Below are 27317 nucleotides of genomic sequence, written 5' to 3' on the forward strand. Positions count from 1 at the left end.
AGTGGCGTGTGGTAAAATCTCTCTCCCCCCGTAGGAACAAGAAGAACAGACTTTTCCTCCCGTATCCTGCCCGCGCACATTAAGCAAGGCTGTATGACAAAAAGAGAGATAATTTCACCGCATGCCACTGATATATATTATATATACATAGTACCGTTTACCATGCATACATTCTTTTCGATCTTTCGACTTCTTTCTTTCACAACATTCTTTGCACACAGTTCTTTGGACACAAACAAAATAAATACATATAATCCGATTTACACAGTTCTAATGTAAAATTTAAAGTTTGAATTGAAACTGGACCCTGGTAAAACATATTAATACTGCAACTTTGACTATTATTATCATATATGGGATCTTTTAACATTGGATTATCTTCTCCAAATATTAATATTGCTTTCCAAATATCTTTCACACATTAAGATCAATCATTGGAAAATAAAAATTGTTCAATCTATCCTAAATTTGATAGATTAATAGATTTTATAGTAGTTTAATGGTTTAATATAATAGTAACAACCTTTTACAGCATACAAGATAAGCTATTAATGAAAATGGCCGTATGTATATTAATTTAATCACATAAAAATAATGAATTCATGTTTTTTTGCAATTGGTGGTTCAATATTGTAATAAAACAAATGCATATATTACATATATTATTGCTATTCATAATTTAGCATGTAAATTAATACAATTTTAATGTTAAAACTATTTGTACATTATATACATGGACATTGACAGTAAAATTACACGTTTTTAAATGTTATCGGCAATGGCTTTTATTGCTTCCCATGTCTCTTTAGCAGTTGGAGTAATTTGTGATCCCGGTAAGAGGTATCCATGAGGACCATTCGAATCTCTAAGTTTTATAGCATATGAGTATTTTATTCCAGCTCTGCCTTTTGCCCAATCATGAGCAGTTCCTGTGATTGGTTGAAGAAATTCTGTCATCGAACCAATTTCATATTTACTACCAGACGATTCTGATAATGCTTTTAGAGCTAACTTTCCCATTTCTAACATTTCAGATTGATCGGCAAAGGAATCCCTTGAATGACTAGATGGCATCAACCAAATTTGTGAGTAAGAGTGCAGCGACAAAAAGACCTACATAAAACATAAATATGTGTACATAAAGATATATCTACATACAAATTACTTACATATACTTATGTATATTATATACGCACTTTCATTTGATCTTTGTTTTCCATTAAAAACTCTGATACAGCCTTTGTTTCTGGTTCTGAAAATGGAAAAGGTCCTGCATAGTAATCGTTACACGGATCATTGGACGATCCCTTTTCTCCCCAATGATAATCCCAATTTCTATTTAGATCTACCCCCATGCATTCTGTATTTCCCCAGTTCCAAGGAAACCTATAACATTTCCATTTTTGAATTAAACTCAAAAAACGCAAGTATTACATATGTATATGTATGTATAATAATTTCATGATTTAATTCATGGATATATCAATACCATCCATTGAAGTATGTATCGCTATTTGCAAGTTTTGAACGAGTCTTTCTCCATAAACGGTCTCTTGTGTGTGTATGTTCGTAACCATCCGGATTCACAACTGGCATTATGTACCAGTCTGCAATTTGTAACATTTCTAAATTTTCACCTAAAAATATTTCAATTAGAATCATTTTCGATATGTAAGCTTTAAATTTATAAAAAAATATGAAATTTGTTACCGTCTCCGTGCTCTCCTTCGATTAAACTATGTAGAATCCAAGTAGCCACCGCTGGAGATATCCACTCTCTTGCATGTGTGCCTCCATCAATCCAAATAGCGGGTTTCATTTTTGACCTCAATTTCCATTTCTTTTTAGGTCCTTTAGTATTTTCAGTTTCATTTTTTTTTAGAAATGCCTGAAAAATATATTGTTTATTGTTTATTATAAAAATTTACTGTAGAATCAAATCTTGGCAATAATGAATACTGTATAATTACCTTGGCAACAATGAGAGGCATCCCTTGAGAAGATCTTCCAAGAGGAATTAGTTCCACCATTTCAGGATATTTTAGTGACAAATATTCCATATATCTCAACATATCGGCATATCGATGATACCGTCTCCAAGTTAATGGATGTCCTCGAGTACTTTCAAGTTCCAAACGTTGAGTTTTAGATAGCTTTGGATTTTCATAAGCAATTGCTTTCTATAAATTATGAATACATTCTTAGTTCAATATACATAATTACATTAAAAGTTTAATATGAATATATTAACAATCCAGGGTAAGATTAAATACAATAAATAACCTGCAAATCCCAAATCATAACATCATATTCAATATCTTCTCCATTCAAGTGATCTCTAACATCAGCTATTAAATCTTGAGGAACTAATAAATCTGCCGATCTATTTAGGGTTGGACTCGACCACCACATCAATCCTGAACCTTGTGTATCTTCTCGAAGACTTTTCAATTTCTTTACTTTGCCGATATTATTTGGTCGAATTCTCAACAGTTGAAATCCGTGATATGTTTTACGCTTTCCTCTTTTAGAGGGTTCTAAAAAAACATTTTGATGTAGGTAAGTTACCCAAATAAAAATAGCAAATTTTTTTATTGTTTACTTACCAGTTTTATTTTGTAATGAATATGCAGCGTCATCTTCTTCGACATTCAAAAATGAATCAAACCAATTGGTATCGGCAGAAACTGTTGATGTAGGAAAAGTAATAGGTGTAGGCGTAGTAGAAGATTTTGTGGAACTTGCTGAATTGAATAAATTGTTGAACCAACCAAGAGATGATTCAGTAGTCTCACTTTCATCATCCTTATCTAAATTTGTCAAAAAACTGAACCACCCTAAAAGTATTAATGTCGCACATTGAATAGCTTGAAATTTAGATTTTTTGATAAAGTGTCTAGTATGTATAGAAGTTAGTATAGTTTACCTTCTGGAGCTTTTGTAGTTGTTTCTACAATTGAATTTGGTGTTATTGGATCTATGGAATTTGTAATGCCAAACATTTGAGGAAACCAACTGCTAGGTTTTTTTTCATTGCAATCTTTATTACTTTTCGTAATATTTTGTCTGGACACATTATTTGGTCTTCTGTGTTGTATTCGAATTGGCACTGGAGTGGTAGTTGTTGTTTTTCTGCCACTTTTATTCTTATTTTTATTCATGAACTGCGAATACGACATGGTCGTTGGCCGTTGTAGAGCACTTGTTATAGTACTTGTGTTTGGTTTGAGCGTCGTTTTTTCTATTATCAATTCTTGCGTTGTATTAGTAATTGCGGTAACTTCATCGAGTGGTGGTTTTTCAGTCATAATTTCGTCTTCAAAACTTGTACTTTCAACGACGGTCGGCATTGGATTTTCGCTAGTCGTTTCTTTAGTACGAAACCAGCTAAACCACGACGAAGACGTATCCTCAGAAGATTCTTCACTGCTGTCTGTATTGCCAAATAAATCATCGACACTGTCGAAGTAGGTATCTATAGGTTCGTTGTAGTCTTCTTCTCGATGGGGTCTTGTTGCTTTTTCATTTTTACTTATTTTTGGCGGCTTTCGATCACTTGGAAGGAAATCGGAAAAAAATCCCCCGGTAAAGAAATCAATAATAACATCGATGAAGGTCATCGTTCCCCTCGATTTCTTTTTGCTTCTTGGTGTGAATTCCTCAACGTGGTTATTGAAGTGAAATCTTCTCGTGGTTGGATTGTAGTATAAGATCGAAGAAGTTGATGATGAAGTTGTTGATTTGGCGTTAAACAACATCTGCAAGAAAGATTCATTGCTTTTCGCTGCCGCCGGGATGGAATCTGCCAAGAAGACGATGAGCAAAAAGAAGACGGATAACTTGAAAACCATATTAGTCAATTTGAAGCACTTTTTGTACGCGTTTCTCTACAGTGGTTTAGCATTTTCCGCGATATTCAAGTGCATCGGTGAAGAAGTGTTCACGTTCACGGTCAGTGCGGAACTGGAGGACGCCACTTCTTCGACGACCATCTCTTGCGACCCCACCAGAAAGAAGGTATTTTCTGCACCAGCGCTCACATTTCGATTTTAAATTTTACCCATTAACATAATACGGTCGGATGAATACTAAAATTTGTACCTTGAACGATGAATCAATGTTAGTACTACATTTAATAATTTAGATACCATTTCAGAAGCAGTATAATAGTCGTCGTATAAATCGACCCAATTTTGTTCAACTTAAATCAGTTCACTGTTTTAAATGTCTGAAATCTGTCACTGGTCATTTTTTTTACAATAAATTACCAATTTCACTTTTATAATAAACAAGGGCGTATATTAAAACCCGGTCTCCGTGACGGGCCCGAATGTGAAACGCCCGAAAACGCAAATATCGGAAGGCAAAGATCGAAAATCGAAAGATCTTAAGTCGAAAGATCAAAAAAAAGGATGCATGGTAAACGGTACATACTCACTTAATTTGCGCTAGCAGGATACAACAGGAACAAGAGGAACAGGCTTTTCCTCCCGTATTCTGCGCGCGCACATTAATACGGGAGGAAAAGCCTGTTCCTCTTGTATCCTGCTCGCGCAAATTTAGTGAGTATGTACCGTTTACCATGCACCCTTTTTTTTGATCTTTCGATTTTCGATCTTTGCCTTTTGATATTTGCGTTTTCGGGCTCGTGAGGTAGACCCATTAAAACCATGCCTAAATCCAAAATGTCATTTCAAATAATGGATACATTTGAAAAATATTTCGAACTTTCTATATATACATATAATTATTCACACTTATTTTAATTGGCCATAATGTAATAACCTAATTATAATAAAATATGCAACTTTTTAACCAAATATATACATAGTTTGGCATACATATGTACATATTTATATGTATGCCATTTTATGCCTTCGTCTTTTGACATCAATATTCTCATTGATCAGATTGGTTGTTTTGTGAATTTTTCCAAAAATTTCGCAGTACGCAAAGAATCAACAAAACGAAATCTAGTAACTATGTACATACATATGTACATTTGTAAGTTCTATATACTCATTCCTCTCTGTCCTTTCAAATTACAAGTAATGATATTTTGTTACATTTATTCTTTATTTTTGTGCATCTGTTGATTTTTCAATAAATAAATATCATATTTTTAAGAATTTATGTGTGCAAAATTCTGTTATCTAACATACATATATTTATATTTATTTTATTTTTAATCTATACCAGGAAGGCTTAACAGGTCACCCCTATGCGCTTTCCTGGCCAGAAACATTGTACATTTGATACAAGTATTGTACAAAATAAATACATATCAATAAACAACCAAGCAGACATATATGGTCAAATTTGTAAATTTGCAACATTTTTAAACAATTCACCGAAATTCAGTAAATACATATCAATTAGCATTCACAGATAAATTAATGGTCAGACAGCGAAATTCGAGATTGCTGATAACTCGAGATTTGGATGAGAAATGGGTAAAGTTACCGATTTGTTCGAACCGTTTCAATGAAAATCAGATAAATTGGCAAACTTTAATAGGAAACGATCGACCTAGAGTCACAAATCCAAGGTCTGGGCAGCAGAAACCAGTGGGATTTGAACCCATGACCACTCTGTTCAAAGCTATATTATAAATAGTCTTCGGCGGTGGAGTTTCCATTTTCTAAGAAAAAGGATTAACTACTGTCAATTGCTATTGTCCTACAAAGCTAGAGAGCAAAAAAAAAGTTGACAAGAGTGAGCCCATTTTTTTGGGCAAAAGCTGTTCGCCATTCTTAGTTATAAACTTATACCATTATATTATGGTTATGGCACCTTCGACGAACCTCTACTTTTGTCCATATATACATATGTACATATACTTCGGTCATCAGTCTACATAGGAACGTCGATTAATGTAATATTTCGAGTAAATGCAGTCATCGTCGACGAATTTTCAAACTATTCGAACGATGCAATTATGGCCGATCGCATTCATTGCACATCTGTGCATGATGCACTTATGTGCGAACGAGCGTAACGATACTTGCACGCGGTTATTGCGCTATTTAGCAGTGGGTCAAACATAATAAAATTAGTAAAAACAAAACAAAAATCATGTATTTCCATGCTCTTAATCTGCGAGCAAAAAAGCACATGTCTGTCTAATCGGACGTAAACAAAGAGCGCTTTGAATGGTAATTCATTCACGTACAATTTATTCCCATCCCTACATTTGAGACGTATTGCTGAGAGGATGTGCGATCTGTAGAAGATTAGCATTACAAATATGTATGTCATTTGTCCGGGACGACAATAAATTTAATGGTTTCACGACAGTTAGGTACAGAGTTGAGACTATGAACCACCTTACCGTTAACTCACTGCACTAATCACTGGTATATGACTGATCTGTGCTGCATTGAAGAAGAATAGACATGGTTCAGTAATTATAATAATTATGAAAAGGGAAAAAATCAAAATATAGTTATGATCTCGTATAATGCAGGCCATAACTATATTTTGTATGTTTTGTACCCGAAAATACATATTTGAAATTTCGTACTATGTAGCAGCTGACGGATTTTCGCGCCAAAAAAAAATTCGTAAGTGAATTTAGTACATGTATATATTATAGTAATTTCTGACCAGTCATCTGACAAGTGAGATCGCTCAATAAGTGTTACTTTCAAAATATGGTTCTATAAAATTTAAATTTAGTTTTGTGCAGTTTGATGATTTTTTGATAAAATCTCTTATAAATCAATATTATAATCAAATTTTGAAATATGCGTATGAATACGCAGCATGAGGCATATAATGTTATTATAAATATAAAATCATCATGATTACTCCACAGCCTAAACAAAGACTATTGGCACAACTATTGTACGTGAATTGTTATTGAAAAACCAAAAATACCTATATTTTTTTCATCAAAAAGAGGGCTACTATAATATATGGATGTATATAAGTAGGTGCATTACATTTTGGCTTTCTAATATTACAGATCATTATGATAAAAACGATGTTTCACGAGAGAAATAGGTAGGCGATTATAAAACAATTTTAAATGATTATGCTTATCAAAATATAAAACATCACCAATTATGTTATTCTAAAGATGATTGCGATTAAATCCATTAAATATAATGTACTCTTAAAGCATTACCTACTTACATACATGTAAGGATTATTATGATTTTTAAATAATTGTCCATTTCTTTCCTTATCGCTCTTTATAGATATGTACAATAAGTACGTATAATTCACACGAACATGCGAGTGTCCTCTTTTCTTTACTTTCCGGTATTCACAGAAGCTAAATTAAATTTTCTACTCTACAACCGAAGTTGCGTGATGCAATTAGGATATTAAAACCTCAGCAAATTATAGTCGGATGCAATTTATGAGTCACATTTCAGATTCATCCGCTTCCACTCAGAATAAATATGCAATTAGTTACTGATCGCCTTTCTAATGCAACAGTGTATCTCGTGCCCATCCAGAGCCGATATGAGATAGGAAATTAAAAAATATATAAAAATATAGTGATAATACTAAAATGTGAAAAAAAAAACTCACAGAACAAGACATATACCGCATGCACTTTTCTGCAATGGCCGCAATGAACGTAACACATATTAAATTGGTCATACGCGATATGAAGATAGATATACATATAAAATATGCAGCAGCGCGTGGAACATAATAATAAAGCTATTGTAAATACTTTCTAGTATTTTTCAAACCGGTCATTATAATGACAAATTACTCGTTTTAGTGAAAAACTATGATTGTCAGTTGAGGAACAAATAATGTACTCAACGCTGATTGTTTAAAAAAAAAAAAATGCAAACAAATCAGCAGACAATTCCATAAACTAGAGTGACATGAAAAGTAGTTCAAAATAAATGGTTGTAAAATAATGTAACGGAGATCAAGCGAGCTTAGGAGGATTTTAGTATAATGCTTTGAAGCAAATGATTGCAGTTGGGTATAAAACAAGAATCTTTGGACTATGCCAAACATACTAATATGTATACATTTGGGTTGAAGACCTTTGGTCTTTTCTTAGAATGAAGTATAACCTACATAGATACATATCCAAAAAAATTATTTAACAAATACATTAGAGCTCTGCAGGGACGTCATTTGGGGGGGGGGGGGGGGGGGCATGCCATGGCGGTTGCCATGCCTTAGTTTTGGAATAGTGTGAATTTAGAAAACAGTAAGAATTTAACGATTAATAAAATAATATGATTGTTATGTTATGTTACTTTTGAGTATCACAGACTAGGCCAGAAATAGAATCGCTGCAATAAAGCTATGTAAAAAAAGGTTATATTTTGTTTTGTTAAATGGTATGCCTTGGGTAAAATTCTTATAAATTGTTCAACCTGTGGAGCGAATTGTTATAAAGGTCCACCTCATTTTATTTAAAACTGAAACGGTAATTTGTTTATGACTTCCCTTCGTAGGATTAACGGAACCGAAAATACAATTGTAAGAAGATTTACATTAAGTGAAAGTCAATGATGGTATTCCCACTGTTAATCTGCACGTGCATTAAACACGTGCAATTTTTTCAGGGACGTAATTTGGGGGGCATGGGGGGGCACTCGCCCCCCCTAAATTTAGGAATAGCGTGAATTTAATGATTAATGAGATACTATGGATCTATGAATGCTACGTTTATTTCTTATGTTACTTTTGGCTAGCTTAGTAACTAATAAAATAATCGCTGCTACGTGCTTTGAAAAAAAAAAAGATTTTATTATTTCGAAGCAAGTATATTTTGGTCATCAATTTGACCAATTTGACCAAAATTTTGCCTGCCACCCCAAACGCCAAGTATATGAAATGGGAAATCGCTTTACAACATTGCTATTATTACCATTGGTTCGTGATGAATAAACTGTATAAAAAAAAATGAATAAATTTTATTAGAAATATCACTACTATTTCATAAATGTTTCTCAATTCCCAAAATGTTGTCGGTATATTGAGTCTCCAAAAAATACTATCAAACGGTTTAAGCACTAATTTCTTTGTTTAGGTAATAGAATATAATCGTTGTTAAATCATTCATTGATTGAAAAGCTTGAAAAATGATCTCACGGTCCAATTTAATGCGATCGTTCCATTTTGTTATCATTTACATAGGCGGTGATCTTCGGTTGTTAAAAATAAATTTACTTGATGTGAAATTAAAATTGTATACCTTAGTATAACTATCATTGTATTGTGCATTCCGGATTTGAAGTATGTCATTTCAGATGCAATTTTTGAATTGAATACGAAGTTCAAATTAGCCACGAACTTTGTTCAATGAAAGCTGTACAATATACATAAATATGTATCTACATTCATCAGTGTCAACGGATGTGCACGTAAATTAATGTATTTGAAACATTGCACCAAGTTTTAGCATGTAGGTATACATAACGGTTCGGACAATTATTCAATTTTTTTAATATATGTATGTATGTGTATACATGATACAAGAATCCATTAACGATAAAATTAATGTTTTCACTATAGTCCACCCGCTGCAGGAAGGCAAAACGTACATGCTCTATTGCAATGCTTCCAATTATTTTCATGTCACAGCCCCCTAAATCTGAAAGAATTAATTCTCGGCCCCTAAAAAAATTTTTTTCTTGTTAAAAGGTTTATTTGGCAGGAGTTCCAAAACACAGCCCGAAAGAAAAAGCCGGTTTTCGGTTTTTTTACAAATAAAAAGCCGGTTAGCCGGCTTTCACCGGTTTTAAAAAATTATGATTTTTTTTAAGTTTAAATTTTTTATATCGAAAAAAGAAAATGTAAATATATACATATAATATTATATTATGCCAAAAAATAGTTTTTTATAAATTAAATTGAGTTATAAACATTATGAACTTTCATAAGATAATTACTATGTATATATTATTATTACAAATAATACAATTTGTATTATATATAACAGCCGTAAAATGGCAGATCGTAAATAGCCAGTTATTAATAGAATTTCTGTTATTAATCCACAAGAATAGCCGAAATATAATTTTTCCTACTGGAATTTTATTTAGTTCTGTAATGAACGGATTTACGCGCGTCTTTATGCAGAGGGCGTTATACGTAGTTATTCTTCCAAGAGTTGAGTTATGTAGAAACGTGGACTAACCTTGGGATAGTTATATAAATAAGTATATAGTCGGGCAGGTTCCTGACTGCAAGTCGTCTGCGTTGATAACAGCTTCCTGGCTCGGGAAACTGGCTCTGCGGTCTCGTCTGCTCGTGGAAGCACCGCTGGTCGGGTCACATCAGCGGGAGGGGGGAGGCAGGAGACAAACTCCGTACTGCCTCGTGTGGACACAAGATGGCGATCTCTGGGCGTCTCTGAAGACGCTCGGCGGAGATGCTGGATGGGGAGGTCCTTCCCGGATGACGGCTGGCTGTAGAGAGGCTCTGCGGTCCTCTGGTCGGTTCTCTCACGGCTGAGGTTTCTCCGGAAACGGCGTGAGGAATGCAGGGGACGTTGTGCTGGAACTCAGGCGAGGGAGTGATGCTACATTCGACCTCGCGGCGGTTCTTCAGCACGGATGGTGATGGATCTCTGGGCCCCGTCTCCCCCTGGAGACGTGCACAGGAGAGATCTTTCTTCGACGGGAGATCGCGGGTGAGAGAGCGCGCGCTACATGCGCGCGCGCCTACAAGGCTTTTCCCTGGGTGGCCACTCGAAATAAAAGGCGAGTGTTGCCCTATGGGACGATGGGAGAACGTCGCGTTACAGTTCTCATATAAAGACAATTTAATATATTATCCCTAATAATTCAATTCAGATTCATGTAAATACGAGTAAATACTAGTACGAGGTTTTATCTCGCAATTTTACCGATTTAAAATTCAGCACACTTCCAATTAACCCTTTTAAGCGAAAACAAAAAATTGTGTGGCCACAACACTATCCCAATAAACGGTTTAAATAGAAAATACTCAATATAAAATAGTATTAACAGTGGGAAAAAATCCCAAGTGAAAATACGTACTTTTGACTTTTGATTTGAACTGGACGACTATTTAGAGATATTTGAAAGTTGAAAAGTATTACAAATGAAAGATAAAATACCCGATTCCAATATTCATTTTGAATACAAAATTTACAGATTTTGAGACATCCACCGAACAACACCAAGATATAGAAAAATCACGCGATTTAAAAAACACATACATATGTACATATATCTCCGAATCTCGAGCCAATCAACATTTTTCATTACCAGATTCGTGAATCTATATGAAAAGTCATATCTCGTCTCTGAACCAAAAAAAAGTTGTCATTTGTCGAATAGTGTATTTAATGTACCCTATAACTTTATTTCGGTATTTATGGCTACCGTAAAATACTATATACCACACTTTGGTCGGTTTAATTATATAAACTTTAAAAACAAGTGTGTATGTAACAAAATATTTACAGATTAATATAATAAACATTTCAAATCCCATATTCATATTTAATATTACTCAAACTTTATTGTCAATATGATGAAATATCATTTTAATATGTACATATGTACATACTCAATTTCAGATATCGAAATAAAAATACTCCATGACAACAGATCTGTGATCGATTCTAAGTTCAAATCAGTCAAAATCTTGAGTTGGAATTTTCGCAAGATCTGTTACTCCGTACATACATATGTAGATAAAGTAATACTTAATTAGGTTATATAACTATAGAAGTAGCAACAATGTTGTTGCTATATCAAATTGTATCGCGTGATGGAATGTTATTTTGCGATAAATTGATTAAAATCAATGTAATCGTAAAATAAAAATATATTTGATTCTGTTAATTAATTGTTTATTATCATGATTAACATATTTACCAATCGATCCAAAAGTTGAAATCGTCGAAAATAATTGAATTTACATCCAAATTATTCAAGTATTGAATATACATAAATATGTACGTATTCAATATAAAAAATGTGACATCAAACAGTCATCGATTATATTGGACAAATATCGTTTTTCAATAGCCACAGGTAATTAGTTTTACCTACTCATGTACATATGTACGTAAACATGCATAAAAAAAATGAAATTTCTCGTGTAATGTAATTCCAGTGAAAATTTATGAATTTTATGAACCATTACGAATTTCTACGGCGCATATGCACATTTCTGTATTTCTTTTGGGTCACTGGGTTGCATTGACCATGCATGTATTTTGGATTTTGTATTTTGCCCCAATGAACGTTTGCACCTCCGTGTGGATAATCGTATAATTTTGAGGACGATGTTTAATAATCTTCTGTTTATAAATATTGTTGTTCTTTTGGCATCAAATTTCTGGTATCTTATCAAATTTCATATCTTATCCTAAACAGGAAAGTGGTCGAATTAAAAGTATAGGTGAATTATGAATGTGTGTATGTACATATATATGGATGTCGGTAATATAAATTACTAGTGTTTTTACCCGGCTTCGCTCGGTATTTGTAATATAAACCGCTTAAGCATTGCCAATCTAATAGTAAATATTAATTTTATTTAAATTTATTTGATTATTCATTTGTTTTTTTTTTATTAAATTGACCGTCACGGTTTCTACGACCCAAACAAACAAACATACATACAAAGTCTCTTTCGAAATTATATATTAGATTACATTTTTTATTTGAATTTGTAGTTCTTTTTTACTCATGACATCTAATGAAAGTCAACGAAACTTTTTTAAATATATATGTTCAAATTTTGGCAAGGAACACACGACAGCTATCAAGTTGAAAGAATATTATTATGCACAATCAAATCCATATTTCGAATTTAAATATTATTTAGGCGCTTATTATTTCAAGTAATGTATCTCGGGATACGGATTATGAAATATTATAATGCAATTTCTTAAAACAGTCATAATAAACACTGATTATAATCTGACTATTTGATTGATGGTAAACTTATCTATGTGTTTATGTATGTATATATAAAGTATCAAAAGATAAGGTGTAATGTTAAATTTTGGTCGGGAGTTTCTTAAAGTTTTTATTAAAATATAAGTTGTTCAATTTGGGAATTATGAAATTAATAAAAAAATCGATATTTTTAATTAATCAAAATTGAAATAAGCAAATTTTTAAACCTATTTATTCAATACAAAATTAAGGAAAATATGTAAATGATATCATATCATATGATATGATATAATTACATACATAAGCAACAGTCATATTTAAACTTATACATATGTACCTACACATACATACATATATGTAATTTAAGAGCGGAGCAACTTTGCACCGTTCATTGTTCATTGTTCGTCGTGCTTTGTTCATTTTTATGATGAACCTTTTTTATGCTCTGTAACTTTGTAGTTTGCCTTGCTTCCTGGAAAATAGACCCAAAACGCACGCTATATATAAATATATAATATATCAATATTCGACTAATCAAAGTTCGTTTATACATACCAGCACAGCTCAAGCCAGCAACTGTACGTAAACAGCCGGATGGACACGTTCATGTGCATGTTCCGTAACGTGTATGTGACGTACCGCAACAGCAGCAACCGACACTATTTATGTATTCATATTATACAGCCGTCATGTCACTGAAACGTATCAAGCAGAATCGTCTTTTTTGACCGTCGAGAAAATATTCACGCATAACGTGACGTTATAGTAGCGATTGTCCCCGAACTAACGAAAGTGTTGAAATATGCAGATGAATATTTTGAGAACTGGCATACTGTGTCAATATTGACTCGACAATAAGACGCAAGCGAAACTGTTCTGCCTGTAATGTATATGTACGCCAATTTTGCCTTGCACTCGTTCAAAACGAGCATGTCGAAAGTTTCGAAAACGAACGGTGCTGTATAGTATGAACAGAGCTATTATTTTTCGTGCATTGCTATGCTGTGTTGTTCCGAGTTGTTACCGCGCAGTGCTGGATAATATAAACGAACCTTTAACCATATTCAAGTCATGTTTTAGAATTACCGTCTTCGATATTTTATTGCTTCAGTTAACTTTCTTATTATTTATTTTCATCCCACTGTACATGTTATAGAATGCGTTTACTTAATATATGATAGTTTCAACGCATTTTCTATTTCTGACATGCATTTATAGGTCATGCTTTGATTTATAGCGGTTTCGCCCACAATACAAGTAAAATATATTGACTTTGATTTCTGACGAGGAAAGGAAATGTGAAAAATGAATATACTACTATCATGTGGTCATATATGTATGTATGAAAAAGTACTCGTCGAATAACTATAATGGTGAATAATCTAACTAACGAACGGTTGAATTAATTTCAGTAACAATAATTCTGATTAAAGTATAATAAAAAATTCTATGCATACATATTTTTCACGTTGTTTTACATATGCGTTTAATTATATAATATATGTATATATAATAACGCTATTCTGTGTGTATGTGTGTATGTTTAAGATAACGCTAGCCGTACTATAATAGTCGCTTCGATTCAACATACATACATATGTACGTCACAGCTAAAACATTGCCAACAAAACGTACGAATATAATACGAACATAATAACAGATCAACAAAAAACTCCTATATATACTGTTTGCTACCAATGTTTCCTCTAGGGAAATAAGTCTCTGAGTATTTAACGCCATTTATTGAAAATTTATTTAATTAATTAAATTAAATTTTTTCATATTAAACAATTAAATATAAATAGTAAATTAAATATATTTAAAAGGTATTTGAAATGAAGCTTGTAAATAATACGACCGCGTGCGAATCGAATACAGGACCGACACATTTATTTTATTTTTTTATTATTTTATAACTTCCCCATATGCCATAGCTCATACGATGATATTTCATCGGGCACAACACTAGCTTAATATAATTTTATATTTATCTCACGTCACTCAAATCGTTTACCATTTGAATATAGACTCTGTTGGTGTCACTGAATATAAACACAATAATTAAATAAAGATAAAAATAAAATTTACACGAACTACTATCAATAATTGGAAATAACAACATAAAAGTAATTGTAAATCATATTTTCCTCAATATTGTCTACGTATCTGTAATTATTGGAATGGTAATATATTTATTAGGGTTTAAAAAACTGTTGATCGAATGTTTTCGACGCAATTTCGTTTCAAATTAAAATATTTTCTTTTTAATAATCTACTTATCTAATTACTAGAAAACTTTACAATTGATGAAAGTTTGAGAAACGTTGGACATATATTCATAAGTGGTGGGTTTTTGCGAGCGGGAAACAAGTTCGAGCTTTTGTTCTGAACGGTCGCAATTCGCGTTCTCACATCACACAGGTTTATTGATATTGGTCTGATCTTTCCAGTCAGCAAAAATTTATAGACGTAAGTATCGTAATATAATTTAATAATTACTTAAAATTAAAATGTCCATTTTTGTTTAAATTAAAACGTTTTAATTTAATATTTGAATTGAATACATTATTTTCATTTGTTTCAAATGTTCAATTAAGTTGATAATTCAATTGTTTTTTTCATGTATGAATATTTTTTAGTGATTTGAATGGCACTCCAAAAAGTATAAAAAAATCACAATGAAACAAAGGTCAACAACGTTTCATGCAAATATTTATACAGCATATTGTTGTATTTATAATAATATAAATACATTCATTCAAATTTGATTTAATCTAATTTATAACCTCAGGTCAGAGGTTCAGCATTCGAATAGGGCAACTAAAATAGTACTCGGTGGTATTTTTAGACAAGACATTCTCGGTCTAATTTTTCAATTAAAACTGTCACACAGAGTTAACTGCCCAATTTGATATCGAATACTGATACGTATGACTCTAATAAAACTGGATCAACAATTTAAATCACAATAAGTATTGAGCTTAGATGTATATCTTCTGAATAAATTCATCATTGGAAATATGTATAGCCGATCGCTTTTACATGACCCACTGGTTCACTTACTTCACTGCAAACTTCCCTGAATTTAAATTCAGACCCAGTACTAATCGACAGCACGGTTCATGTTTCTGACCCGCGGCGAATGATAAATTACATTACTTTCAGTACTATTTCGGTATCGCAAGAATACTCACGTTTCGACCGATCTATTCTATTTATTTATCAGAAAAAATTCAAAAGTGCGTTTACTGAGGGCGTATTTGAAATATTTTCATTGAAAACTTGTTTTGAAAACTGGAACGATATCAAAACTGTGTATGTATAAGTGCATATGTATGCTAATAAACGTTGAACATCCGGGAAAGTCAAATTGCTGTTGAAATAAAATAAGAATACAATCTAGAATACAAATAGGTAGGTACATATACTTATCATAAGTCAGTCACGCAAGTGTGTTTCAGCATAATTTATCGACGATTTTACAATAAAACACAAATATTATATCTACAATGTCTCGTCGAACAAATTTAATTTGCCCATTTTACATTTGGCTATTTTTATCGATAGGCATTTTATTTGTGATTTCAGTAAATACATTATGATCGATTGATGAAAGCAGTGAGAAAATGAATTCAAGAAAGTTAACTTGTTTGGTGTTGGCGCTGTTGACTGTAATAGAAGTGCACTGTTCTATTTCTTCTGTAGAACGTCTATCAGTGCAGATTATCAATCAGGACACCGGTAATTCAAGTGATGTTTCAGCACTTCAGGTACATAAATCTTCTTAAAAAACGATCCAAATTTTAGATAAATTGCACGGAAACAGGATTAGAAAATACATGTGCATATTTACAGATCGGCCCCAATTCTGTCCGCGAAAGAAAGTTTGAAATAGATTATGAGAGAGATATTTTCCTCATGAACAATGAACCTTTTCAATTTGTCGCCGGTTCATTGCATTATTTTAGAAGTCCCCACCAATATTGGAAAGAAAAGTTGAGAGCCATGAGGGCTGCTGGACTAAATGCTGTTACGACGTGAGTTTTTTAATAACGATATTTATAAAGCTTGTATTTATTTGTTCGGTAAATAGATGATCAGTTATGTTATCGGTCACTGACTGCTGAACTATTATCTGTTTGTTAAAAAATATTCAAAACAATAAGCGATTTACTAACTGTTCACTTTTATCTGAACTACTATCTACGAGTAGATACAATTGATGAAAGTGATAAAATGTAGTGTACTGAGTTAGGGCTAAAACCGAAACCGAAAAACCGGCTTTTTGGATATTTTTCAAAACAGCGAAAACCGACTTTTTAAGTTTTTTTTCTCAAAGCTAACAATTGTGAATTGTGAAATGAAAAAACGAGCATATCTAGACTTTCTTAGGTAATATGCGTATATTGCTTTGAACAACAAAAAAGGGACAGTACTTGGCGGTTGCTTTGAGATTTAGTAACGGGCAATGACCAGGTTATTAACCAATAAAATATTTAATAACTATAACTTAAACAAGGCCACGGCAAAAGGATATTTTGCTAAGGACGCAAAGGCTCGAGGGGCGATTCAAACGAGAAGTAAAATATTCTTACGACGAAAAATACAATATATTATACATATATCGTATCTTATAGTCACCATATTTTTTTGGAGAAAATAGAGGACACGTAAAGAATTGTTTAATACCTTAAAAAAAAATGCTGTATAAGTTTATAACATTTATTATAAAATATTAGCACACAAAATTTCGAATTTTAAGCAATTATATTTATTGTACATTACTGAAATTTATTGCGTTTAGATAAAAAAAATAGTAATATAAAACCAATTAGTACGATTAGATAAAAAAAATAGTAATATAAAACCAATCTTTATAAACGTGGTAAAAAAAAAAATTTAGTGAAATAAGCTCAAAAATGACCAAACTGCGCAAAATGACAAAGTTTCAAAACTATCGGAAGAATGTAGGATATAATATTCATATGTTGTCAAATCAATGAGCGACGTCAAATATGTATATGAAAGGCTTGTAAAAAGTATATTTTCGATTTTTTAAATTCGCTAGAAAATCAATTATAAGTATTTTAAATCATTGAAAAAACACAATCAATAGGAAAAACATCTGACTATTGATTTAAATACTCATTTTTGGCATTACATTGCTGGATTTTGAGTTAATGACTGTAAAAGGCAAAAAATTGAAAAATTGCGCATTTTTTTAAACAATCATATTTCATAAACGAAAAGAAACCAACAAAAATCAAAGGACTGTCCTCTTAAATAAAGGACGTATGGTCAGCGTAAATAATACCAGAGTTCTCTAACATACGGCCCCCGAACTCATTTAATTCGACGTCGGATTTACCTTGAATCCGGCCCGCGGCTCCAAGCTAAATTTTCTAAACTACACCCAGATACTTAAACTGAACTTAGAACTGCTTAACTAGAAATTCAAGATACCTAAATATTAATGCTATTCATAAAAAAATATATGAACTACATATATAATTTCCAATTACATTATTATAATCGGAAATTTATTTATTTATTTTATTATTTTATCGATTTGTGGTTCACTGGTCTTCGAACAATTTATTGTCGATCCAAACAACAAGTCGAAACGGAGACCCCTGAATAAAAAATAATTTATAAGGGTTTCATTCAAAGATTATACATTTTTGAAAAGAACTACTCGTTTATGCAGGTCATTTTTTTCAACTATTGATTTATGTCAATAAGAAAAGAGAAAAAATCCATAGGTACATAAGTGATTTCTATTATATCTATTTTTATAAGCAATTATTTTTTTTGCATGATGTATTATATTTATAATTTTTTTGCAATATAAAAATTTAAAACTTCCGGCTAACCGGTTTTTCATTTGTAAAAAATCAGAAAACCGGCATTTTTTCCGGTGGTTTTTTGAAAACACTGGTACTGAGCACACTATCACACAAAATTTTCGTAAAAGTTACTGACCACTTATTGAAAAAAAAACTTACTGTTTAAATTGTTGCCTATTTAATAACATATATGTAAAATTTAGCAAATTTATAGCGAAAAATACTTCACTTTCGCATAGCATATTAGTATGTATGTATGTTTACATAATTACATACATATATTGCTCCTCTTTCAGATATGTAGAGTGGAGTTTTCACGAACCGGAATACAGACAATACAAATGGACTGGCGATAAAGATTTAGTAAAATTCATAGAAACAGCTCAAGAAGAGGACCTCTACGTAATTTTAAGACCGGGTCCTTACATTTGTGCAGAGAGAGATATGGTATAAATGCATTTATTTTTAGTAATCTGTTAAGAATCAATATCAAAATTGAAGATTTAAGTAAAGGGTTCCAAACTATGGCCTGCAGACCGCTACTGTACTGTACTTACACTGTACCAGTGATTTAATCATACTTTTATACTAAATAAAAAATATGAAAATTGGATGCGAATTTGTTTGTGGTTGTTTTTTTGGCAACAAGAAGAAACTGAAATAAGCAGTATATCACTTGCATTCAAGGTTCAAGGCTTGATGTAAACGCACCGTGATGATTTTACAAATGCAGTTAAAAGATTTGATCATATCTGGTCTTTATATTATACATATATAACTTCATTATACTTTTTAGGGTGGTTTTCCATATTGGCTTCTCACGAGATATCCAAATATTAAATTACGCACAAATGATCCAGGTAAAAATTATATTAAATAGTACACATATAATGATTTAATTGACATTGACGCGCAGTTTGAAATATTTTCTTGGATTTTGATATACAAATATAAAATTTTAAAATTTATTTTAAAATATTACTTTTAAGATTATGAGAGTGAAGTTCGTGGATGGTACGCACAGTTGATGCCCAAAATTCAATCACTCCTGTACTCAAACGGTGGACCTATCATCATGGTTCAGGTATCTGGATTATTCCAATGATCTATTTTATTTATATTATGTTATTAAATTTAAAATTGTGCGTTTAGGTGGAGAACGAGTATGGAAGCTATGCAGCTTGTGACAAAGTTTATATGTCTTGGCTCGCTGAACTCACGGAAAATTGGGTCAGAGGTGACGCTCTTCTCTTCACTACAGATGGTTACAGTGTTAATGCACTATCTTGCGGTTCAACGCCTGGAGCTTACGCCACTGTGGACTTTGGAACAGGTTCCTAATAGAATTTCACAATGAAATTGAATCAAAAAAATTATAAAACGCAAGTTTATATTTAAAACTTTAGGCACAAACCTGACGGCTGCTTGGGAGGCCATGAGGAAGTTCAGTCCTCGAGGACCTCTGGTCAACTCAGAATTCTACCCAGGATGGTTGACCCACTGGGGTGAAAATGCGATCTCCGTTTCTTCTAGCAAGGTAGTTGAAACTATGGAGAAGATGTTCGCTTACAATGCCAGCTTCAACTTTTATATGTTCCATGGAGGCACCAACTTCGCATTCACCGCTGGTATTTACAATTTTAACTTTTCCAATTTGAGACTTGCAGGCTTAATTTGAAAGTCTTCTCAGCGGAAAAACGAATGATGATATGTATGTAGCTTGCGGTTGGTAAGCAAACGGTAATGCGTTGCCGAGCGGTCTGCTCCTAATCAAATAATGTGTTTTGAAGTACATACAAATGTATGTACATTGTAAAGTGTAATGGTATATCCATCCCAGCCATTCACAGATCAAGGTTTCTCAAATTGCTGCTGTTCTACCTTCTATAAAGTTATAATATGTAAACCGTGTCGAAATTACAACAATGTAAAACGTGCTTCTATGTATGTTGTTATGTACATAGATACCGATTGTATTACCCTATTACTAATTTTATATTTCCTCTGATAAAACAGTTCAACTCTTTCGAACTAAAAAATTGTGGTATTCAATTTCAAAAAGAAAAGAGGCTGTACTATGTCTTTCCAGGGCTATGGAGTCGTGGAATCGTGGCTATTCGGCCAGAGTTGAAATCTTTAACAAATCGAGCTACTCAAACTGTGACTTCGCATTTTTTTTATTTAATTACGTTTGTGAGTATTGAATTACTAACGAACGTAGTGCTCGTTTTTACGACGAGAGTGATTCACCAATACCTAATGTATGAAGATCTGAGATACAGTAATTATATTGTTGCGTAGGGGTGGGTTGCAGGATTTAAATGAAAGGCCAAAGTCGCTTCACAGCATTTATTGGATGATTCAGGTGGTCCATGCGCAGCCAGCGCTCGTTCTAGAATGAATTGAGAAGGCCTAAGTACCTCCTTATAACGGGCAGGTTGCTCACTATGGCTTCCCCGATTCGTTTGTTTCTACATTGTCTAGGCACGTATAGTTTTAAGTGAATCTCACGCTTTCAGGGTTCTAGGAATTCTACTGAGTCCCGCTAGGCCAATTCGGGGGTCTCCACTGTTAGCCCCCGAATGCACTTTAGGCGGCGGCTAATCCCCATAATGTTCTCACATTACAATATCTTCGTTCTGTCTATTTGTATTTTTATAAGCTTTTTATTAGCTTCACTATGTTAGTTCAGTGACATTCCTGCCCATCAAAAACTGTGATTATTATTATGATTACCAGACATCGGCGTGGAAATGCGCCAGCACAGAAAAAAATGGGATCCTCTTGTCAATTTCTATTGCTCTCTAGAGAGCAAAAAAAAGGTCAACAATAGAAATTGACAAAAGGATCGCATTTTTTTCTGTGCTGGCGCATTTCCGCATCATTACTGACATTAGATAGGATACTTACAAGACCTGAAATCCTAATAAAAGGGATGGAAAATGCATTCGAATAGGCCTAATCAGTAAAGCCCGGACCCCGAGGGGGCTGTTTATTGTTCAAATGTTGTAAATGCATTGTGATAGGTTTGCCAAACCTTTTTTACAAAGGATTTACAACAATTGAACAATAAATGGCACGCTTTCGGTCCTACTTCTACTAATCAGTTGAAGTTGAAAATGGCGTCAATTTGAAGGCTTTTCCTTTTAACAAGTAATATAAAGTTGTTTTCTAAGTACATACATATAAAATTCAACTATTCATATACATAACATGATTTATGATTCTGTTTTTATGTACCTGGAAATGTCCTTACACATTGTATGCACATTTATATATGCTTGTATGTATATAAGTATATAACTTTTTTTAAGTGAGTCGGCGTAATAAATGGTAATAAATTTGTTACTGGTGTTGGGCTTTGTATGTCTTATACAATAAATATGGTAAACGGCTATTACAAATACACATGTTGTATATTTATTAGGAGCAAACCTCTCTCCAGCGTACGTCCCCGACATAACGTCATACGATTATGATGCACCCATGACAGAAGCTGGAGATCCAACGCCAAAGTTTATGGCCATCAGGACCACAATAGGCAAGGTAAGCTAAAGTGTTGACATAAATGGTTCTTAGTTTATTCCCATAATAACCAACGCTTGTTTGTAGTACATGCCGTTGCCAGACATTCCAATTCCTGCTGTGAAACCCAAAGGTGCTTACGGAGTGATGCTCATGAATCCAATTCTAGCATTGCTAGGTCCCGATGGCAGAGATCGTTTAAGTACCAAAGTATTAGTGGCATTTAATACCAAAACTATGGAAGGCCTGGGACAGAACTCTGGATTAGTTTTATACGAAACGACAATTCCCTCAAACAGGCCCGATCCATCGTCGATAATTGTTGCAGATCTTCGAGACAGGGCAATTGTTTACGTCGATGGGGTACATTTATTTTGATTCATGCACTTCTTATTTAAAAATATGTTTTCGAAACAGCGCAATCGATTGACCGATGCATGTCGCAATGCTTGTTCCAAAGAGAAGTTCATTGCCTCCAGTGAACTGGTCTTTGGCGTTTAATTTTAAACCTCTCATTATTTTGTTCAGGCTTTAGTAGGAGTGTTAAGCAGAACTAGAAGCATATTTTCATTACCAATAATGGTTGCACAAGGAAATCATCTTCAGATCCTGGTGGAAAATCAAGGAAGAGTTAACTATGGATTGGCAGAAGATTTTAAGGTATTAATTCATCAGATTTTTGCTTTATTTTCTAATAGTTTATTAAATTATAAGTTTTTTCCCCTATACTTATAGGGGATAAGAGGAGATGTACTATTAAATAAGAATAAAATAATCAATTGGAGGATGACAAGCTTTGCTCTGGAAACAGTGGAATCAGCTGTGTCAGACTTAATACAGCAAACTAACCAGCAAAAAGCATATATTGAAAGTGCTGTGATTGAGGGCCTTCTTAGAGATGGACCTATTATGTATAGTAAAGTTTTTACAATAAATGAAGGTCCACCTTTAGATACTTATTTAGACGTATCTGGTTGGGGCAAGGTGAGATAGTGTGCTTGTTTACCTTTCTTCCTGATATTTTTTCATTATTTTCCTTTAATTTACAATTTTTTTAGGGTTTCGTCTGGTTAAACGATATAAATTTGGGCAGATACTGGCCCGGAGAAGGTCCCCAAGTTACTCTTTACGTACCTGGTGTATATTTTAACCCTTACCCCTTAAACAACACTTTAATTATATTGGAGATGCAATCCGCGCCGAAAAATTTCTCTATTGAATTTATTGACAATCCGAATTTAGGACACAAAAAATATATGGGTTGATTAAATGTGATTTTTTAGAGATATTTTTTACGTATAAATAAAAATAAAAATTCAAAATGAGACATTGTCTTTCAATCTTTTGCAAGATCTTGTATTATTTATTATTTATAATTATTTTGTTTCTTTTTTTACATATTTACTCCAGTCATCCCATCCCGCTCATAAAAATAACTTCATAATTGCCAAACACTTCAATGACCAAATAAAAAATGATACATCAATATTAATCATGAAAATCCTCTCAACCGTACTCATTTTATGTATTATAGGATACTATCACTCAAATTTACAGAAATTCGTTCTTCAAAGGTAGTACTGTTTGCCGTTAAGCAAAACTAGCAATTTCAATTTAGATTTGATTTATCGAATTTGACATATATGTACAAATATTTGGATTTTGAAAAATTCTAATATTTCAAATATTTAAACTGTAAAAAATGCAATTTGACCAATTTTTGCCTGCCCCTCCCAAGAAGAAGCTGAAATGATGTCCCTGCCTTTCGTACATTCTTCTAGCCACGTGGCCTATCCATTGCCATTTCAATCTCTTCACTATATTCCTTGTCATACTTCTTACGCACGTACATATTCCGCTTCCTGTCTCCTTGTTATGAAAAGCATACAGCGCTATAAATCTCAAATTGCTTGTAATAAAATATTCAATGACAGACAAATTGGGTGAAAAGTCGCTTCATCTGTATAATATGAATCCTATCGAGGCCCAAATGATGTATGCATGTACATACATACATACATACGTTCACAATGTAGGTAGAAAAAAACAGACAACCTTTCCACGAGAGTTCAAGGGCTTACGGAAGATATTCAAATTTAAATCGAATCAATTGAATAATGTTGACTTGAGGGGGAAGAGGACTTGACTACAGTTCATCGCGTGCTGTGTGATTTTTGACTAGTTGTCTGTCAACCAAATATCTTATTAATACTGTTCTAGCTGTACTCTTTTGAAAGAACGATTTTATGTATGTACATACATATTTATTGTTTATTTGTTTGTAACCAAGGCCGTCGCGTTAACTGTTATCATATGGTAAATGACATTTAATAAATGAACTATTTTGTGATCGATGAAAATATGCTATGTATATTTTTTTATTTTTATAACAATCAATGTACACTCGTCATTACAGATCGCTCCATTGCGACGAGTGTACGAGAACGGTCAGACAACGTATACAGTACGTTCAATAAAAAAAATAAAAAAAAATAATCAGATTTTTTTTTTTGCCTTCTAGGGCTTCGCCCTCGGCACCCCCCAGAGCCTTTGCCTTCTAGGGCTTCGCCCCTCCACGCCCCATGAGCAATTGCCGTTTAGGGCTTCGCCCCCATGATCAGTTGCCTTTTAGGGCTTCGCCCCTCCGCGCCCCCATGATTCAAAGCCGTCTAGGGCTTCGCCCCCCGCGCCCCCAAGATTAATTGCCGTCTAGGGCTTCGCCCCCATGATCAGTTGCCTTTTAGGGCTTCGCCCCTCCGCGCCCCCATGATTCAAAGCCGTCTAGGGCTTCGCCCCCCTTAGTTAATGCCTTTTAGGGCTTCGCCCCCCGCGCCCCCAAGATTAATTGCCGTTTAGGGCTTCGCCCCCCTTAGTTAATGCCTTTTAGGGCTTCGCCCCTCCGCACCCCCATGATTAAATGCCGTCTAGGGCTTCGCCCTCCCCTAGTTAATGCCTTTTAGGGCTTCGCCCCCCGCGCCCCCAAGATTAATTGCCGTCTAGGGCTTCGCCCCCATTATCAGATGCCTTTTAGGGCTTCGCCCCTCCGCGCCCCCATTATTAAATGCCTTTTAGGGTTTCGCCCTCCTTAGTTAATGCCTTTTAGGGCTTCGCCCCTCCGCGCCCCCATTATTAAATGCCGTTTAGGGCTTCGCCCCCCATAATTAATGCCTTTTGGGGCTTCGCCCCTCCGCACCCTCATGATTAAATGCCGCCTAGGGCTTCGCCCCCCTTAGTTAATGCCAATTAGGGCTTCGCCCCTCCGCGCCCCCATGATTAAATGCCGTCAAGGGCTTCGCCCCCATGATCAGTTGCCGTTTAGGGCTTCGCCTCATAAGGCTGCGCCCCATGGGGCTTCGCCCCATGAGGCTGCGCCCCCTTCGGGGCCCCATGGGGCTGCGCCCCCTTGCGCCCCCTTCGGGGCCCCATGCGGCTAAGCTCCATAAGGCGGCGCCCCATAAGGCGGCGCCCCATAAGGCGGCGCCCCATAAGGCAGCGCCCCATAAGGCGGCGCCCCATATGGCGGCGCCCCATAAGGCTGCGCCCCATAAGACAGCGCCCCATAAGGCTGCGCCCCATAAGGCGGCGCCCCATAAGGCAGCGCCCCATAAGGCGGCGCCCCATGAGGCTGCGCCCCCCTGCGCCCCCTTCGGGGCCCCATGGGGCTGCGCCCCATGAGGCTGCGCCCCCTTTGGGGCCCAATGAGGCTGCACCCCCTTCGGGGCCCCATGAGGCTGCGCCCCCTTCGGGGCCGCATGCGGCTAAGCTCCATAAGGCGGCACCCCATAAGACTGCGCCCCATAAGACAGCGCCCCATAAGGCTACGCCCCATGAGGCTGCGCCCCCCTGCGCCCCCTTCGGGGCCCCATGGGGCTACGCCCCATGAGGCTGCGCCCCCTTTGGGGCCCCATGGGGCTGCGCCCCATGAGGCTGCGCCCCCTTGCGCCCCCTTCGGGGCCCCATGTGGCTAAGCTCCATAAGGCGGCGCCCCATAAGGCGGCGCCCCATAAGGCGGCGCCCCATAAGGCTGCGCCCCTAAGGCTGCGCCCCATAAGACAGCGCCCCATAAGGCTGCGCCCCATAAGGTTGCGCCCCATAAGGCTGCGGCCGATAAGGCTGTGCCCCATAAAGCTGCGCCCCCTTTTGAGCCCCATGGGGCTGCGCCCCATGAGGCTGCGCCCTCCGGGCCCCCTTCGGGGCCCCACGGGGCTGCGCCCCTTGTGGCGCCCCTGGCGGGGCCCCATGAAGCTACTCGCGAAACGAATAAAACAAATCGGCGCCCATGGATCGAAAAAAAAAAAAATCGAATCACGTGTTCGATGACGTCACCGATCTACGGACGACGACGACGACCAAGGATATTTACATACAAAGTCTCTTTCCAAATTATAGATTAGATATAATATATATATATATATATATGATATTAAATGATCAAACACAATATTAATATTAAATATCAATACATTCTATTAGACAATATTAAATATCAATAGATTCTTCGTGAAAAATAATTGATCATATATACAGGAACTATTTGACAACATTAATCGATGATATAATATTTAGTTGTTTATTATAATTAAAGCCCGGATAACCAGGGTGCCGTTCATTGTTCAAATGTTGTAAATGCATTGTTAAAGGTTTGCCGAACCTTTTTTACAAAGCATTTACAACAATTGAACAATGAGCAGCGCGTTTTGGGTCCGTACTCTAATTGTAATATGGTCTTAGAAACTGGCACTCGGCGCTTCCCAAGACGAAATTATCTCACTGACTTTATTTTTTTTATAAATATTTTTTTAGCTTCAGCAGTTATATACATTATCGTTAATAGATTTTTAATATCTATATTAAAAAATATATATATTTTAGGTTATATGATATTTATTTGCTTAATAATTAACAATTTTGACTCGACACAGGGTATAAATGTGTAAAAAAAATGCATAACAAAAGTAAAAATGTATCAATATTTCATTTAGTTTTTTTGGGAATTATATATGTACAAAAAATACCCCAGACGTTCACTATGGGGTCAGCATATGGTTTGTGGTTTGTTTTGCAGTCTGGTATTGCA

At 34.9% G+C, this 27317-nt stretch overlaps 2 protein-coding genes across 4 annotated transcripts; one reads left to right on the plus strand and one right to left on the minus strand.

Annotated features, from left to right (window-relative positions):
• Nucleotides 1-612: 612 nt before the first annotated feature.
• LOC143914240 (uncharacterized) lies at nucleotides 613-4276 on the minus strand. The gene is made up of 8 exons (XM_077434380.1): nucleotides 2927-4276; nucleotides 2607-2837; nucleotides 2284-2537; nucleotides 1971-2180; nucleotides 1711-1888; nucleotides 1490-1637; nucleotides 1197-1386; nucleotides 613-1113 (listed from the first exon to the last, which is right to left on the minus strand). The coding sequence occupies exons 1-8, from the start codon at nucleotides 3849-3851 to the stop codon at nucleotides 763-765; spliced, it is 2487 nt and encodes an 828-aa protein (XP_077290506.1). The 5' UTR covers nucleotides 3852-4276; the 3' UTR covers nucleotides 613-762.
• A 10608-nt stretch (nucleotides 4277-14884) lies between these two features.
• On the plus strand, nucleotides 14885-23617 carry Ect3 (Ectoderm-expressed 3). Of its 3 annotated transcripts, none has more exons than XM_077434383.1 (13): nucleotides 14885-15338; nucleotides 16458-16639; nucleotides 16725-16906; nucleotides 19012-19162; nucleotides 19512-19575; nucleotides 19705-19799; nucleotides 19868-20048; nucleotides 20122-20343; nucleotides 22143-22261; nucleotides 22328-22603; nucleotides 22769-22900; nucleotides 22976-23224; nucleotides 23299-23617. In XM_077434383.1, exons 2-13 carry the CDS (start codon nucleotides 16496-16498, stop codon nucleotides 23503-23505), a joined length of 2022 nt encoding a protein of 673 aa, XP_077290509.1. In that variant the 5' UTR covers nucleotides 14885-15338; nucleotides 16458-16495; the 3' UTR covers nucleotides 23506-23617. The 3 variants fall into 3 exon arrangements, with proteins under 3 accessions (XP_077290509.1, XP_077290508.1, XP_077290510.1); XM_077434382.1 differs by lacking the exon at nucleotides 14885-15338 and adding an exon at nucleotides 15509-16283; XM_077434384.1 differs by lacking the exon at nucleotides 14885-15338 and adding an exon at nucleotides 16033-16184 and having other exon boundaries at nucleotides 23299-23615.
• The last annotated feature ends 3700 nt before the right edge of the window (nucleotides 23618-27317 follow it).

Source organism: Arctopsyche grandis, chromosome 7 (assembly GCF_051622035.1).
Source record: "Arctopsyche grandis isolate Sample6627 chromosome 7, ASM5162203v2, whole genome shotgun sequence".
Classification (NCBI taxonomy): Eukaryota; Metazoa; Arthropoda; class Insecta; order Trichoptera; family Hydropsychidae; genus Arctopsyche; species Arctopsyche grandis.

What these genes read in the sequence shown, in the direction of transcription:
- LOC143914240 (XM_077434380.1), bottom strand. Translation starts at nt 3,851, where the DNA reads ATGGTTTTCAAGTTATCCGTCTTCTTTTTGCTCATCGTCTTCTTGGCA. An exon ending in TGCCTCTCATTGTTGCCAAG is followed by an intron (nt 1,889 to 1,970) that starts GTAATTATACAG and finishes TATATTTTTCAG; the next exon opens with GCATTTCTAAAAAAAAATGA. An exon ending in GATACATACTTCAATGGATG is followed by an intron (nt 1,387 to 1,489) that starts GTATTGATATAT and finishes GAAATGTTATAG; the next exon opens with GTTTCCTTGGAACTGGGGAA.
- Ect3 (XM_077434383.1), top strand. Translation starts at nt 16,496, where the DNA reads ATGAATTCAAGAAAGTTAACTTGTTTGGTGTTGGCGCTGTTGACTGTA. An exon ending in GTGATGTTTCAGCACTTCAG is followed by an intron (nt 16,640 to 16,724) that starts GTACATAAATCT and finishes GCATATTTACAG; the next exon opens with ATCGGCCCCAATTCTGTCCG. An exon ending in GATTGGCAGAAGATTTTAAG is followed by an intron (nt 22,901 to 22,975) that starts GTATTAATTCAT and finishes CTATACTTATAG; the next exon opens with GGGATAAGAGGAGATGTACT.